Here is a 14,325-nt window from a genome sequence, read left to right as displayed (position 1 = left end):
CAAAGAAACAGCAAGTTGTATCTCGGTCATCTGCAGAAGTTAAGTATCGTTCCATGGCCAACACTACATATGAAATAGTGTGGATTCTGAATTTGTTGCGAGATTTAAAGGTGCAATATCAAGGTCCTGCATTACTTTACTGTGATAATCAGGCAGTTCTACACATTGCTTCAAATCCAGTATATCATGAGAGAACAAAACATATTGAACTTGACTGCCATTTTATCTATGAAAGAATTCAAGATGGTACATTGAAGACGATGCATATATCCACTCGGAATCAACTGGCAGATTTAATGACAAAAGCACTTCATCCTACGCAGTTCGACAATTTATTGAACAAGATGGGTACAATAAATTTGTATTCTTCATCTTGAGGGGGAGTATTAAGATTAATTAGAAGATTAATTAGTGATAAGATGAAATTAGTATGTTAATTGTAACCGTTGTTGTCTTTTCTCTTTGTCATTGTACAATAAAAACTGCATATATTTTCTTTGGCTGTCAATGAATACGATCAGAAAATCAGAGTAATTTTCTTCTTCATTATGCTCTTTCTTCTCCTTTCTAACAAGGAACCAGATATATTAGGGCTTGTTTGGGAAAAGAAGTAGAAGGTTGAAGCGCATAGAGATCCACATCACTCATGCCAGACATTGGGTTTTTGTTTGATGATCCAACCCTCACACACAGAGATACTTCGAACAAAAGTATAAGAAAAATGAGTTATCATCAACTGCAAATTTCTTGACGGATATAAATTGTTTTTAAATTGAAGGAACATGCAGTATACTTCTAAATGGTTAAATGATCAGATGCATTATACTATTATTATGTTATCCAAATTGCAGGGAGGTACCAGATGTCAGAATAAGTAGCAACCCAGCTTGATTAGTAGATGAAGCAGGTTGATTAATTGCTGCTACATGCGAATATAAGTATTAAACACCGTGACTAATCATTTCATATTATGGGTATCTATTTTCGTTTTAAAGTTAAAATTTATTTAAACAATTATATTCCTTGGAAATACAGAAACGTTTTAGTTTAATCTCCACATGATGTTTTTTTGTATGCCTGGAGGTGGGAGAATAAACTTGCCAAATGTCACTCAATGGTTCTAGGAATACACCCTGGCAGTACAGTAAATTATGTTATTAAGTTATAATACAAATAGGAGTTGATTCATGTTTTTCTATCATCCCATCAATGCATATTCATGTTTAGGACAACTGTTTTTTCCAGCTAAATTCTAGCTAATAGTTGTATTCTTGAATTTTCAATTATTTTATTTGTTTTATAATATTTATTATCTATATATGGTGGACAAATAAATATTTGTTCACATAATATAATTTGGAATAAAAATCTAAAAGATACTAACATAAAAAAAATAATGAGTAAATGAGAGATGATAATTTCAACTTTTGTCCTACCCTCACCAATCTTACAATTGAACTTTTTAAGGAAATGCCAAAGCACACTCCAAAAGAACTAAAAACTCTCCACAACCCCACCATTGAAGTTTTCAAAATTTCTTTGTACTTTGCAGGTAGAGACAAAGAGCTCAGTAAGTTGTTAGTGTTAGGAAATTGATATTTGCATTAATTATATAATAACTTTCATACAAGATTTAAGCTCGTGATTTCTTTTTTTTTTTCCTTAAAATTTTAATTGATTACAATCATATCAAAGATTTTATACCTATACAAAGAAGTTATTCTAACTCAATTTATTACATATGTTAAACCTTTTATTACATTTGTAAACAAAACAATATTTTTACTATTCGACCCATATAGAAGTAAGAAATAGTCTCTTTAATCCATGATCAAACGATGTACAAGCAGTGCCAACGAGTTTTTAATGCTCTAAAAGAGTATAGTTGTGTTAGTTATGCGAAAATCACTATAGCAGGAGATTTTTGTGATGTTTTTCTTCTTATTGTAAAGGCAACAACTCTTAATGATTGTCCACTACCTGAAAAGTAAGTTCTTGAACTCTTAAAAATCTTCTCTATATCACCTTCGTTGATTAATGCTTTTTCCCTTGGTTTTACTCACCGTTTTGGCAACACTAAGTGTTGGCGTGTTGCCCTAAAATGCCTCCTCCTTCTCCACTGCTTGCTTAAGACATTGCTTGAGAGTAGCCCTTTTAGGGCAGAAATGCTACGGAACCAATCAAATGATTTGATCACTCTTTATCCATGTCATTTTCATGACAACTCATCATCAACGCCTGAAGAGTACTCTATGTTTGTCAGATCATATGCTCAGCTGTTTGATGAAATTCTTGGTTGCTTCATAGATTCCAATAAAATATCTAATCACAAAGAAAAATTTATTGAAAATTAGCTTATCAGATAAAATGAAAAAAAATAAAAAGAATTGTTGAAATTTTACCTCAACTTCAGAGTTTAATAGATAGAGTTATGGATTGTAGACCAATAGGACCAGTAGCTAAAAGCTTTATTGTCCAATCAGCAATGAAGCATATAATTCGAGATATATTATTACAACATGGTCAGGAACTATATTATTTTCGTTTTAGATTTTCTCTTTCAAATGTCGTATGAGACTTGCATATCAGCTTTTGGCATCTATAAGAAAGAAGCTTTGCAAGCATATCAGTTGTGTGAGTTTTATGATTGGTGTAAAGCTATGAAATTATGTGGGTTGTACGTGTACCCTTTTGTTGATAAGATTCCACATATTCATATTCATGCTCTTGAAGCATTTCTTGATGGGATGTAGCAATTGACAGACTTATCATCATCATCATCAACATCTACATTGTCTCTAGAGGAATCAGGATCAAGCTTATTGACAAGAGAGGAAGCAGACAAGCAGTTGGTGATCCCCAAGAGCAACATAGTTATCACTACAAAATGGGAGAAATTTGAGGGAGATAATGAGAAGGCACCATTGATTCAATGGGAAGATAAAGAAAAGGATAGCTGGGAGGATCTTCTTGAAGCTTCAGTTAACTTGGATTCATGTGTTACTCAAAACAAGTTAGTGTGGCCTTACAATTCTGATGTTTACTGCTATGGATACAGGTGCGAGTATGATGATTATATATGGAGAGGAGATCATGGAGATCAAGGAGACAAGGGTGAAGGGAAACTGCAAAACTATAGCCATCCAAATCCTTTTTTATCCACCTTGTGACATCCATTTATCATGGATCATCCGTGAGTAATACTACTATACCTGGAGATTGTAATACATGGTGATCAGTGCATTCTTTTTCTTGGGTAACTAGGTGCGAGTTCAAGAACCAATTGCTTCATTTGTTAATGGAATAACAAGAATTTTGGCTTTCAGCATGTACTATACTGACTTGGATAATTTAACAGTTAATAGCTTCTGGATTACGTATAGATATTCGCATGTGATATGTTTTGGGAAAAATTAATTTTGCATGGTCAAAACACAGCGCAGGTTTTACTTGACATCCTACTTTGCACTTTATTTTTACACAAGCACTACTTTTCCAAGATATAAAGCAACCATAATATAGATTAAAACTCGGTTACCCAACAAGCAAATTTTCCTTTTCTGCTGACTGAAAAAGTTATCAATTAACCATCACGTTTATCAAGCAAAATCCGAGAATGTAAGTAAAACCCTCTACGTTTGTAGCTACAGCAAGTTACAAAATCTTATCAATTTTCTTTTTCTCGTCACAAAAAGATACAGGTACCCAAATGGTATAAGATGCATTACATGGCATCCTCTTAATAATTTACAATGTTTTTTACCAAACTGTATGAACCAATGGCACTTTCCAATTACTGTGCTTCCCTGTAAGAGCCGTAAAAAAATTCCAGACCCAAGGTTCAAAGAAAACTTGAGACAACTGGAAAAGGGGACATGGTCGGGAACCCCTTGGTTATGCAATGTTTGCTTTGTACATCTACTATCTAATAAACAAACAACAGTAGTTCACCCCTGCAGGTATTTCATTAACTTGGCAATGCTGATACTACTTTCGATGCCTACGCTTCTGTTCAGCCCTTTGTCTCTTCTCATCATCCCACTCTCGGTCGTAAATCCTAAACTATGGTTAAGGATTGGCATTGCTTCACTTAATAGAGTTCCAAATATAAAACAGGATATAATTAATGCGAGCATCAAGTGCTAAAAGAACTAGTGCTCACACTAGAGTAGAAGCCTATGTCCTCCATTAGGTTACCAACACCGAAGGAAACTATAGAACATGGATTTCTTATGAGATGAGCAGAATATTGCAACATGTCATTTCAAAGAACACGTGGTTCTATGCACATGTAAATCAACTCAGATGCAATCTTTGTATCAGATCTAAATGCATGACACATCCATCATATGGTTTCAAGGATACGGATCTGTGTCACGACGAGACATCTTACTGGCTACTTCTTTGCCGTGAATCCTCATGCCTGGTTCTTCCATGTAACCTGTACGCTGGATCATGGTTCCTTTACGATCCACTCTGTCTCTCCCATCATAAGATTGAGACATACTCATCACAAGAGGTGGAGCAGCAACAGGAGAGTACTCACCAGGTTCTCCTGATGGCATATGCTCCCGCTTAAGTTTCCGCCTCTTTGAGGCTGCACTAGCATCCATATCCTCCTTCAAAAGGTTAGCTTTCTCTCTTTCCCTCTCCCTCTCTCTTTCTCTCTCCCGTTCATCTACCTGCACACAGCAATCTATATCTAAGCCAATATTCACTTTTAAGTGCAATGGGCAAAACCACTGAAAACAATTTCATCACAGAAAGAAAGCTGCTAATGTTAACATAATATATTCAGACGATGAGAACACATTAAAAGCTAGGTATAAGCCTTACTACCAAACATCAATAAAATATCTATACCATGTAGAAGAACATGAAAATAAAAAAGAAAGGTCCTCCAGTTAAGAGATTAGCATTCTCTTCATAGGCCCTCAAGTGAAGAAATATGGAAAGCAAAAAGAAGACCCCTTGGACTACCTGCATATTTCATTTATTGAATAACTTAAACTACCTGTATTCGCTCCAACCTGAATTAGTGATAGGTTTTAAAACCCTTGACATTTTGCAATTTTCCTTTTTTCACCAATAATAGAATCTTAGTGGTTCACCAAAAAAGCTTATTATCTGCTAATAGCATTTCCTCGAATAGTGGTAAGAACATGACTTTTGGTAATGAAGTTTATCATGTAGCCTAGACATGAATTGGCTTACTAACAAACTAAGCAGATTACATATAATCCTTGAAATTTCTTGACAGTTTGTGACACATGAATTGGCTTACTAACAAACTAAATGAATTACATATAATCCCTCAATTTTCTGGATATTTTATATTTATAGTGGAATTATCAACAAAAGCTAATGTTTCCTCGGATAAGGTGCTGGAGTATGAGCTGCTAAATTTCCTATACAGTTCATGTTGAATTGACTAATAGAAAGTAAATCACATATGGAAGTCCAAATTTCTAGATAGTAAATGTGACCATGGAATTAGTTATCAACAATTGTAATGTATACCTTCATCATCAGCACCTCACGGTCTTCACGCTTTCTATCTCGAAAATCATCATCTCTTCTACGCTTTGCATCATCCTGTGAAATTGATGCATTTTCTTCTGATCGCCTCCGTTCTTTTTCTTCATGTCTTGGAGATAGCCTCTGAGCATGTCTGGTAGTTGCAAACCTCCTATCAGTATCTTCCTCTCTTCTGCCAGTACCAGCAACTGATTGTGGGACCATATGAGGAGGCAAAGGTGGTGGTGGGGGTAAATTTTGCCCATGAAACCGCTCGTCAACATGAGATTTTTCAGTAGTATCACTATGACGTAATTTACCTCTATCATCTTTATTCCGTTCATCCTTTTTGTCATTGATTCTATCAAAATTCCTATCTGTGCCCCTATCTTGCCCTCTGTCAACTGAACGCTCTCTACCATATCTTTCCATTGACCTATCCCTTGATTTGTCAGCCAAATTATCATCTCCTCGGGACTTTTCGTTACGCTCCATTCTTTCCCTATAGTCCCTATCATATCTTTCAGTACCCTTATCTTTTGACCTATCCAGAGGCTTATCCATGGCTCTATACATACTTTGTTCATCAGTTCCTGCTTTCTCAAGATCCATTAGTCGAGGATCAATTGACCTCTCTCTTTCAGACATGCGAATATCACCCTCAAAATCTTTTGATTCGGCATCCCCCTTCCGACGTTTACTTAATCTATCAGTTTCTTCAACAGGACTAGTTCGTTTCTGCAGCTTATCACCAGACCTCGAAGCAGTGGCAGCATTATCGTGCCTCGGGGAATGAACAATTCGAGAAGGTGGCCTTGACACATCAGAAGCTTCAGTTCCATCATCTTTCACTACATTGGACCTCATTTCTGAAGACTTAAGAACAGTGTCTGACTTTGATTCAATGCCATGAACATCTAGTGTTCTTGTGGATGAGGTTGAACCTTTGGCTGAAGCTGTAATCGTGCTACCATTAGCTAAGGAAGTGGAACTAATGTTCAGAGCTCCACCTTGCCTGGTCTCAGAAGCATGAGAAGGGAGATCTCTATCACTGGTGGGAGTGCCTGAAGTTCTTCCAACAGCTTTTCCAGACTTGCTATCATCTTTTCCTAGATCTTGCTTTGTTGATTTATTAAGTATTCCAGTAGGCACCAATCGTTTCGCTGAAGCTTTCATCTGCAAACAAGAGAGAAATGTTAAAAATTAAGAGTAAAGAAAAATTATAGAAAACTTTTACAAGATAAGAAGTTAGAAACAGGCACCAAGTGGGCCCATATAAAATTTTCATCTGCCGCTCATAGAAAGGGATTTACTGAAAAAAAATAAAGACATTCAGAAAAAGAGTCATTCTTTGCCTACTTTGATCATCTTGCAACACTGCTGATATCTTTTTTCTATAAATACCTGCATATCATAGTATTAGGCTTTTATAAAAGAGAATAAAATTTTACTGCTCTTAGCAAGTGTTAGATATGGGAAAAGATGAGCACTTCTCTCAAGAAAGAGGAGCAAATCTATTATTTATATCGAAAATGGGCCATCCAAGCAGAAACACAAACTTCAAACAGCAGGGTAATATCTTTGATCCCTTTGATCCCTCCATTACACAGAACGAAAACCCTTCTTTTAAATTCCTCACAGGCTAGGAACCAAATCTGCAAACAACTGATAACTTGAAACATGTTTAAAACCAGAGGCATGAAGCATGGTCATTCAAGAATGGCAATCCTCCGAAAGTACATAGAACTAATCATCATTTTGAAAGAGGTCCAAGATCTATAACTTAAGTTGAACTTCAATTATCAAGTACACATGTTTAAAACTAGTATCGGGTTGGTTTGTGGAGAAATGTGAGCAATCAGGCCAACAACAGATGTTCCAAATTGAATTGCAAAATTAGCTTATCTCAGCAACATCTCCAAATAATTGAGAAATTATCAAAAAGAAGTTAGGATGCCTGCTATGTGAGAGATGACAATGATAGCGGTACTACCTCATTTTCTGCAGATTTTGAAGCAAATTTGATCGTGCTTTCATCTGACATTTGATGAGAAAATTCATCCAGTTGTTTTTGACTTTCAGTTGATTTAGACATTGAAGCTTGGACAGAGGAAGAGGGCAAGGATGTTTGAGAATCTGACACAGTTAGAGATGAACCTCCTTTTGGCTTCGGATGCCCTTGGTCCGACTTCCCAAGTGGGATGCTTTCAGTTCTTTCTAACCTCCCATCTAGAGGTTTTGTTCTTGATATCTGGTCTTTGTTCACATTCCCAGAATCTGAATGCTGGATTGCTGGAGCAACTGTCCTTCCCCCAGCAGATTCACCTTGAGAAGGATTAAAAGCTGAACCATTTTGAAGAGTAGCAGGCTTTGAAGAAAGTGATGCAGCAGGCTTTAGTTCGAGATATCCCATGCCAAACTCCTCATCCGTAACCCATGATGGCTGTTAATGATAACAAATTTAGTACTCCTACATGTTGGGAGAATAATCAAATGGTTAAGAACTACAACTTACTTTTCTTGCAGCCAAAGCTGCAGCAACACCAGTCGCCAACACCTTAAGATCCTCTCTCTCATCGTTTTTTATTTTAGCGACCTGTACAGATAGCAAACAAAAAGAGAAGAAATCTTACATAGCGCTAAAAGGGAATAAATTGAGATAAAAGCAGGCTACATTCTACAGAACTTACCCGTTTTTCGAGGTTAATCCCAGTTTTTCGAGTAACAGGGAAAACACTAGAAATTTTTGTCAACATAATAAGAGCATTTCGAATCTCCATGTACTCATTTGATTCCAAGCATTGAATCAATAACCGCGTGATTCTTTGACTCCATTTCCAGTGTACCTGCCATCAAACCAACAGATGAAAAAAGAACAAGTTTACAATATGTATGAGAAATCCAGATCCTCATTGGAATCTGAACTGAAGCGGAACAGCCAAAGCCTATCTAAAATTACTTTAAGTCAATTTTTCTCCAATTATTACTGAGATTATCACTCAAAAAAATGAAAATCTTGTTCTGCCATGTGTCATTTGGTTATCTCAATTACCATCAGAATATTTTATAGCAAAGGACTCCACACAGGATACTTATGGTTATGGAACCAAGTATGTGTCATTTAAGGTGTCTTTTTTCTTATTTTTTTAGCAACAAAGGTATCTCCAAGATAGCTTTTCACACATTGAGAATCTCTCTCAGCCATCGAAAGGTGACAATTTCCAACATTGGCCTAGTGCATTCAAATTATTTGAATTCAAATGAAAGATTTGCTTAACCATAATTTGGATAAAGCACCAACTTCACTGTTAACATCAAAAGATTCTCCCAAAAACCACTAGAACAAAGAAGTTAATAGCAGAAAGACCAGAACAAGTAAAGCATGATGAAAATATTTTATTATAATAAATACTTTTCTTTTCAGTCTATTGGACTCAATTGCACTCATAGGCCAAGTTGGCTTGGTAGAACATGACAAATCCACAGAGGAAATTTCATTCTATATAAGTCTGAGACCTCACCTTAATGAACTGGCCGTAAGTGACACGCTGACTGTTTGGGTATCTGTAGTATACAGCAAAGCCTGGCATGTTTCCACACTCACGTTCATAAACAGATTCATCACTCTGCCCAAAAAAAGAAAAAGATGAAAGATCAATTAACTGACATTTTAAGCAAATGAAAAAATCAATTAAATGACAGTTTAAGTACCAATATAAAGAAGCAGATCTCAATCATTGTGAAATTAGTTACCTTCCAGTAATAAGCAATCTTCAATGTTTCATACAAAAACCTCCCAAGTCTTCCAGCTTCATATTCAGTGCAGCAGCATATCATTGGTTGTAAAGTTTTACATATCAGGACATCAATGTGGTTGACTGTATTAAAAAAAGGTGTCCCAAGAGAGTGAAGGGTATGAACAAACATAGCACAATAGACAGCATCCGGCATACTGAAAGTGCAACGTGGAAAGATACACCGCTGAAGAAACTCCATGTTTATCTTTAAAGTATCAGGGCATGAGCTCAACCAATTATCTTTCTCATGAGAAAGTCTTTTGCGAACAGATGCAACATTTTCTTCATGCTTATGGAGTTCACTAGTCAGACGATCTAGCGAATCTTGAATTCTTTCCTTGTCCTTTTTTCTCTTGGTAATTGCTGAACTAGAATTATCAGATAGCTCCTCCAGGGCCTTAAGAGCAGCATGCTGCTTGGCGATTTCAGACTCGTAACGGTTCCTAGGAACATAAAGATCATACAGTGTGAGGCCCCAGAAAGTTGCATAAAGATCAGGTGAGAGGCTATTCCAGGCTTTTGAAGGAAGCATCGTTTTAACAGTATCAAGAAGATCAGACCACCTGCACATAGAAATAAAAGCAAATAAAACAATCATCAAAATAGTAGACAACCGTTAAACAGTAGCATTTTAAGGACTAGCATAGGAAAAGGACTATTACATTATAGCCTTCCGAGGAGCACCGAGATCAAGAATTACTTTGTTAGCAACATCTATTGGCTCAGAATCCAAATTTCCAGTTTCCATATCTGTGGCCTCACTGTCATCTAATGGCCAGCAAACGTTACTGCTTCCCTGACACTTGAAGTGCCTCATTACAGGTCGATATATCAAAAAGGCAACCTAAAGCAAAAAATCCCCGAAGTAAGGATGATTAAAAACTGAAAAATCATGGTTTCAGGATCCAAAATAATTGTTAGACTGTTGGAATCAATTAGTTGTTTGTTTTGATTACTAAGAATTAGCATATAATTAGTTGTAATTACATTGATAAGTGTAATATCATCAACTATAAAAGCTGTACTAGTAATTGTTTTGGCAGTAAAAAGAATACGAATGAATTTTAAATTTCTATCTACAGCAATGTTCTTCTCCTTTCTTCAAATCCTTTTTTTTCCTCTTAACTTTTCTTAAAAATCATGATCTAGGATCTTGACAAATAGTACCAGAGCCAACATTCTGTCGGACACCTTAGACATCGGTCTGATCTGAAGAGAAAATAGGGTAGATGAAGGATATTGAAGAGAAGGAAAACAGAATATTTTTATTGATTAATTTCCATTTTCTCTACAAACAATGGAAGATGGCCATTTATAGGCCTAAATGCAATAAAGAAAACGTTCTTGTTGGCAAAATCAACTTGCCAAAATTACAGTGTCGTGAGCACAGCGTCCGCCGCAGGATGAGATGAGGATGGCTGAGGAGTCGGCTGCGGGATTGATGAGCTAATCAGGATTGACAAACCCTAACCCTAGTTTTCTTATTATTTTGTCTTTTTGTGTGAATTTCCTAACTTACCCTCCCTTTTATTTCACCCTAAATGGGTTCCTGACACATTCCTCGGTGACCCTTCCTTTTCTTGCCTCCTTTTGTCCAATAATCTTCTCTGTTTTTCTCTTTGTTTTCCTGCAACTCTTTCCTGTATTTCTGCAATCGTTTCATCAGCTTCAGTAACACGCATCCGCTTTGCAATATTGTATTGAGACATTTTGGAAGAGAAAAACTCTAGTGGTGGCTGGAAAGTGACTATTCTTGCATTTCACTACTCTACTTTATTGTGAAGTATTGATGCAAAATGATTCATGAAGGATCATTTCTTAGTGATCAATAATAAGTGTGTGATTAGAGAAGTCTTTTGTGTTGTAAGTATGGAATCTTTTTATGTGAGTTCCAAATTATGTTTTTATCATATTGCAAAACTAAGTTGAATTTGAGTAAGAAATGTCATGCAAGTCTAGTACAATCATCAATAAACAACACAACCATTTAGTCTCAAAAATATTAAAAATGTTTAGTCCCAAATTGTCGCTATGGGTCAATAAAAATGAAAATATACTTTTTTGTTGCTATTGAGAAATGTTACACGCTTATTTTTTTTTAGATAAAAGTGTAAATATATATAAACAGAGTACCAATGGGGTAACACCCATATACAAATTTATAAAATTGTTAGGGTGTCAATAACATCCCCAAAATCCTCATCTCTAATGATGTCATAACCCAACACAATGTTACCAAAATAAGTAAACCATAACTCTCTTAGTCTATTAATATCTCTCTTAATACCATCAAACGCTCTCTTATTTTTTTCTTTCCAAATGGCCTAAAAAAAGGTTAAAGAAATAATTTTAACAATATTCTTTTTCAGGTCAATCCCACTCCAAGCTTAGATCTCATCAAAAACCAAACTAGAGATGACCCAATTGATTCCAATCAGTCTATAAATCTGGCACCATAAATCGTGGACCACCTCGCAGTGAAGAAGTAAGTGGCAGCAGGATTCCTCAGCCTTCTTGCACATAAAACACCCATTAACCACAACCTGGCCTTTAGTCTTCAGCTTATCAAGTGTCAATATACTTCCTCTACAAGCCTCCCACGCGAAAAAAGCAATTCTAGGCGGGCCCTTGGAATTCCAAATCTGTCTTGAAGGAAAAAGGGAAATGTTATCCTGCCCAGTCCCCACCAGCTACCGATAAAGTGAATCAACCGTGAATTCACCTTTTTGGATGGTTTCCAACAAATCTGGTCCTGCTTCACCACTAATTTGACATTGTGAGACCAGCCTCAAGACCTCTTCATAATCAAAAACCTCCCAATCATTTAGATTTCTAGAGGCGTTCACTGTCCAAGACAAACCTCCATTTTCCGTTGCATACGCCTCCTTAACTCTCATGTTTTTAGATTGTGCAATGGCATATATTCTAGGAAATCTGGTTTTCAAACATCCCCCATCCAGCCACTCATCATGCCAAAACCTTATACAGTTTCCCCTACCCAATTTCCAGTTGATGCGCTCTATAAATCTCGGCCAGCCCTGTTTTATATTCTTCCATAAAGCCAAGTCATGGTCCCTGCAGTCACGGAAACCATCCCCAGCAAAATCAAGCCTGCCCCATTTAGCAAGTATAATCTTTCTCCAAAATCTGCCCTCTTCCTTAAAGAATCTTCACAGCCACTTGCCTTGAAGAGCTCTATTCATATGAACCAAGGATCTGATATTCAAACCACGTAATATGAGATTTTTTAACTTCCGGTCATCTCACCAAGTGATATTTTCTCTTCTCAATACTGTCCCCCCATAAGAAGCAACATTGAATTGATTCCAATCTTTTTGCAATACAAACCGGTATAGTTAGGATAGTAAAATAGAATGTTGGAAGATTAGCAAGTGTACTTTTGATTAGAGTGTATCTTCCACCTTTTGATAAGAAATTCCTCTTCCAAGTTGCAAGCCAGTTCTCAAACATTTCAACCACCGGTTCCCATGTTTGTTTATCTTCGTATCTTGCCCCTAACGACATCCCCAAATATTTTATGGGGAGCTGCGCAGTCCTGCAACCAAGGATCTTAGCCAAGCTGCTATCTTCACCCACACTCCCCATCTTTACTAATTCCGATTTAGTTAAGTTAATGTTGAGTCCCGAAACGCCTTGGAAGCAAAGGAGGATGTACTTAAAATGCAGTAAGTATTGCTTTTTTGGCCGCAAAAATAACATGTCATCGGCAAAGAATAAATGAGATACCTCAACGGAATTATCACCTCTGCCCACCTGCACCCCTCTAACCAGCTGCAGTTCTTTAGCCATCTCCATCAAACCATTCAATGCTTCCATCACAACAATAAAAATAACGGGGAGAGTGGATCCCCTTGTCTCAACCCCCAAGATCCTTTGAAAACACCTCCCCCAAAACTCTAGTAAATCTCACAGTCATCACCTTTGCAATAAGTTTGCATATGCACCCAACTAAGCTAATGGGTCGAAAGTCTTATATGTTCTTTGCACCTTTTTTCTTTGCAATCAATACGAGGAAGGTAGAATTAAGTTCCCGCACAAACTTACCATTATTATGCAAATCATGAAATAACTCCATCACATCATCTTTAATCACATACCAAAACTCTTGGAGGAATCTCATATTGAAACCGCCCAGTTCAAGGCTTTATCACCGTTAGAAGACATCAACACAGCCTGCACTTCCTCCTTGGTAAACACTGCTTCCCAATTCTGCCTGCTTATTTTGCTGATTCTTCTAAAGTCGAAGCCATTCAGTTTCAGTCTCAGCATAAATTCCTCCTCGTACACATCCTCAAAATCAATCCTGGCAGCTTCCCTCATCCGGTCATTGCCTCTATAAATCACTCCATTCACCCCCAATTCTTCAATGTAATTACATCTCCTCTTGTGCCTTACTAAAGCATGAAAATACTTAGTATTTCTGTCACCCTCCAACCGCCACTTCTCTCTTGACCTCTGCTTCCAATTCACTTCCTCCATCTTCGATTTTCTGGCCATCAGCAACTTGATCTCATCCCTACGAAGTTGATCAGCAAACCCCAAACCCTCCCTGCCCTCCATATCATCCAGCAACACCAATTCACTAAGCCAATAATCCATCTCTTCACCCTCCTTTCTGATTTCCTCCTTTGTCCAAGCTTTTATTTCATTTTTCAGCAGTTTTAGTTTGCTTGCAACTTTGAAAGAAGTTGTCTTATCGAAGCTGGAAGAGAACAATTTTTCCTCAACTAATTCTTTAAACTTCACTCCTTCAACCACCTATTATCTAGTCGGAAAGGAACCGGCCCCAATGGATTCCACCGAAGGTCAAACTGATAGGAAAATGATCAGAGATGGGGTGTTGAAGTAAACATTGAGTCACCCCTGCAAGTTGTAGTAAGAAATTAGGTGAGATGAGAAAATAATCAATCCTAGAACACAATGGATTAATCCTCTGGTTTGTCCATGTCCAAGAGCCCCCAATCAATGGGAGATTGGCAAGCTCTAACTC

General features: G+C 37.0%; 1 protein-coding gene across 1 annotated transcript in view; it reads right to left on the bottom strand.

Moving 5' to 3' along the window:
* Window positions 1–3,534: 3,534 nt before the first annotated feature.
* The window catches only part of THO2, a 49,814-nt gene continuing 39,023 nt past the window's right edge, over window positions 3,535–14,325 (bottom strand). Inside the window, exons 24-32 of the mRNA XM_088214024.1 lie at window positions 9,977–10,158; window positions 9,271–9,877; window positions 9,039–9,143; window positions 8,208–8,363; window positions 8,033–8,113; window positions 7,511–7,960; window positions 5,521–6,693; window positions 4,366–4,682; window positions 3,535–4,057 (exon numbers count right to left, since the gene is read on the bottom strand). Of these exons, the coding sequence (XP_088070150.1) occupies window positions 3,988–4,057; window positions 4,366–4,682; window positions 5,521–6,693; window positions 7,511–7,960; window positions 8,033–8,113; window positions 8,208–8,363; window positions 9,039–9,143; window positions 9,271–9,877; window positions 9,977–10,158 (3,141 nt within the window). The 3' untranslated portion in view covers window positions 3,535–3,987. The remainder of the gene's footprint in view (window positions 4,058–4,365; window positions 4,683–5,520; window positions 6,694–7,510; window positions 7,961–8,032; window positions 8,114–8,207; window positions 8,364–9,038; window positions 9,144–9,270; window positions 9,878–9,976; window positions 10,159–14,325) is intronic.

This window comes from Carica papaya, chromosome 2, assembly GCF_054855325.1.
Source record: "Carica papaya isolate Zhongbai chromosome 2, ASM5485532v1, whole genome shotgun sequence".
Classification (NCBI taxonomy): domain Eukaryota; kingdom Viridiplantae; phylum Streptophyta; class Magnoliopsida; order Brassicales; family Caricaceae; genus Carica; species Carica papaya.
This window is presented reverse-complemented; position numbering and strand designations above follow the sequence as displayed.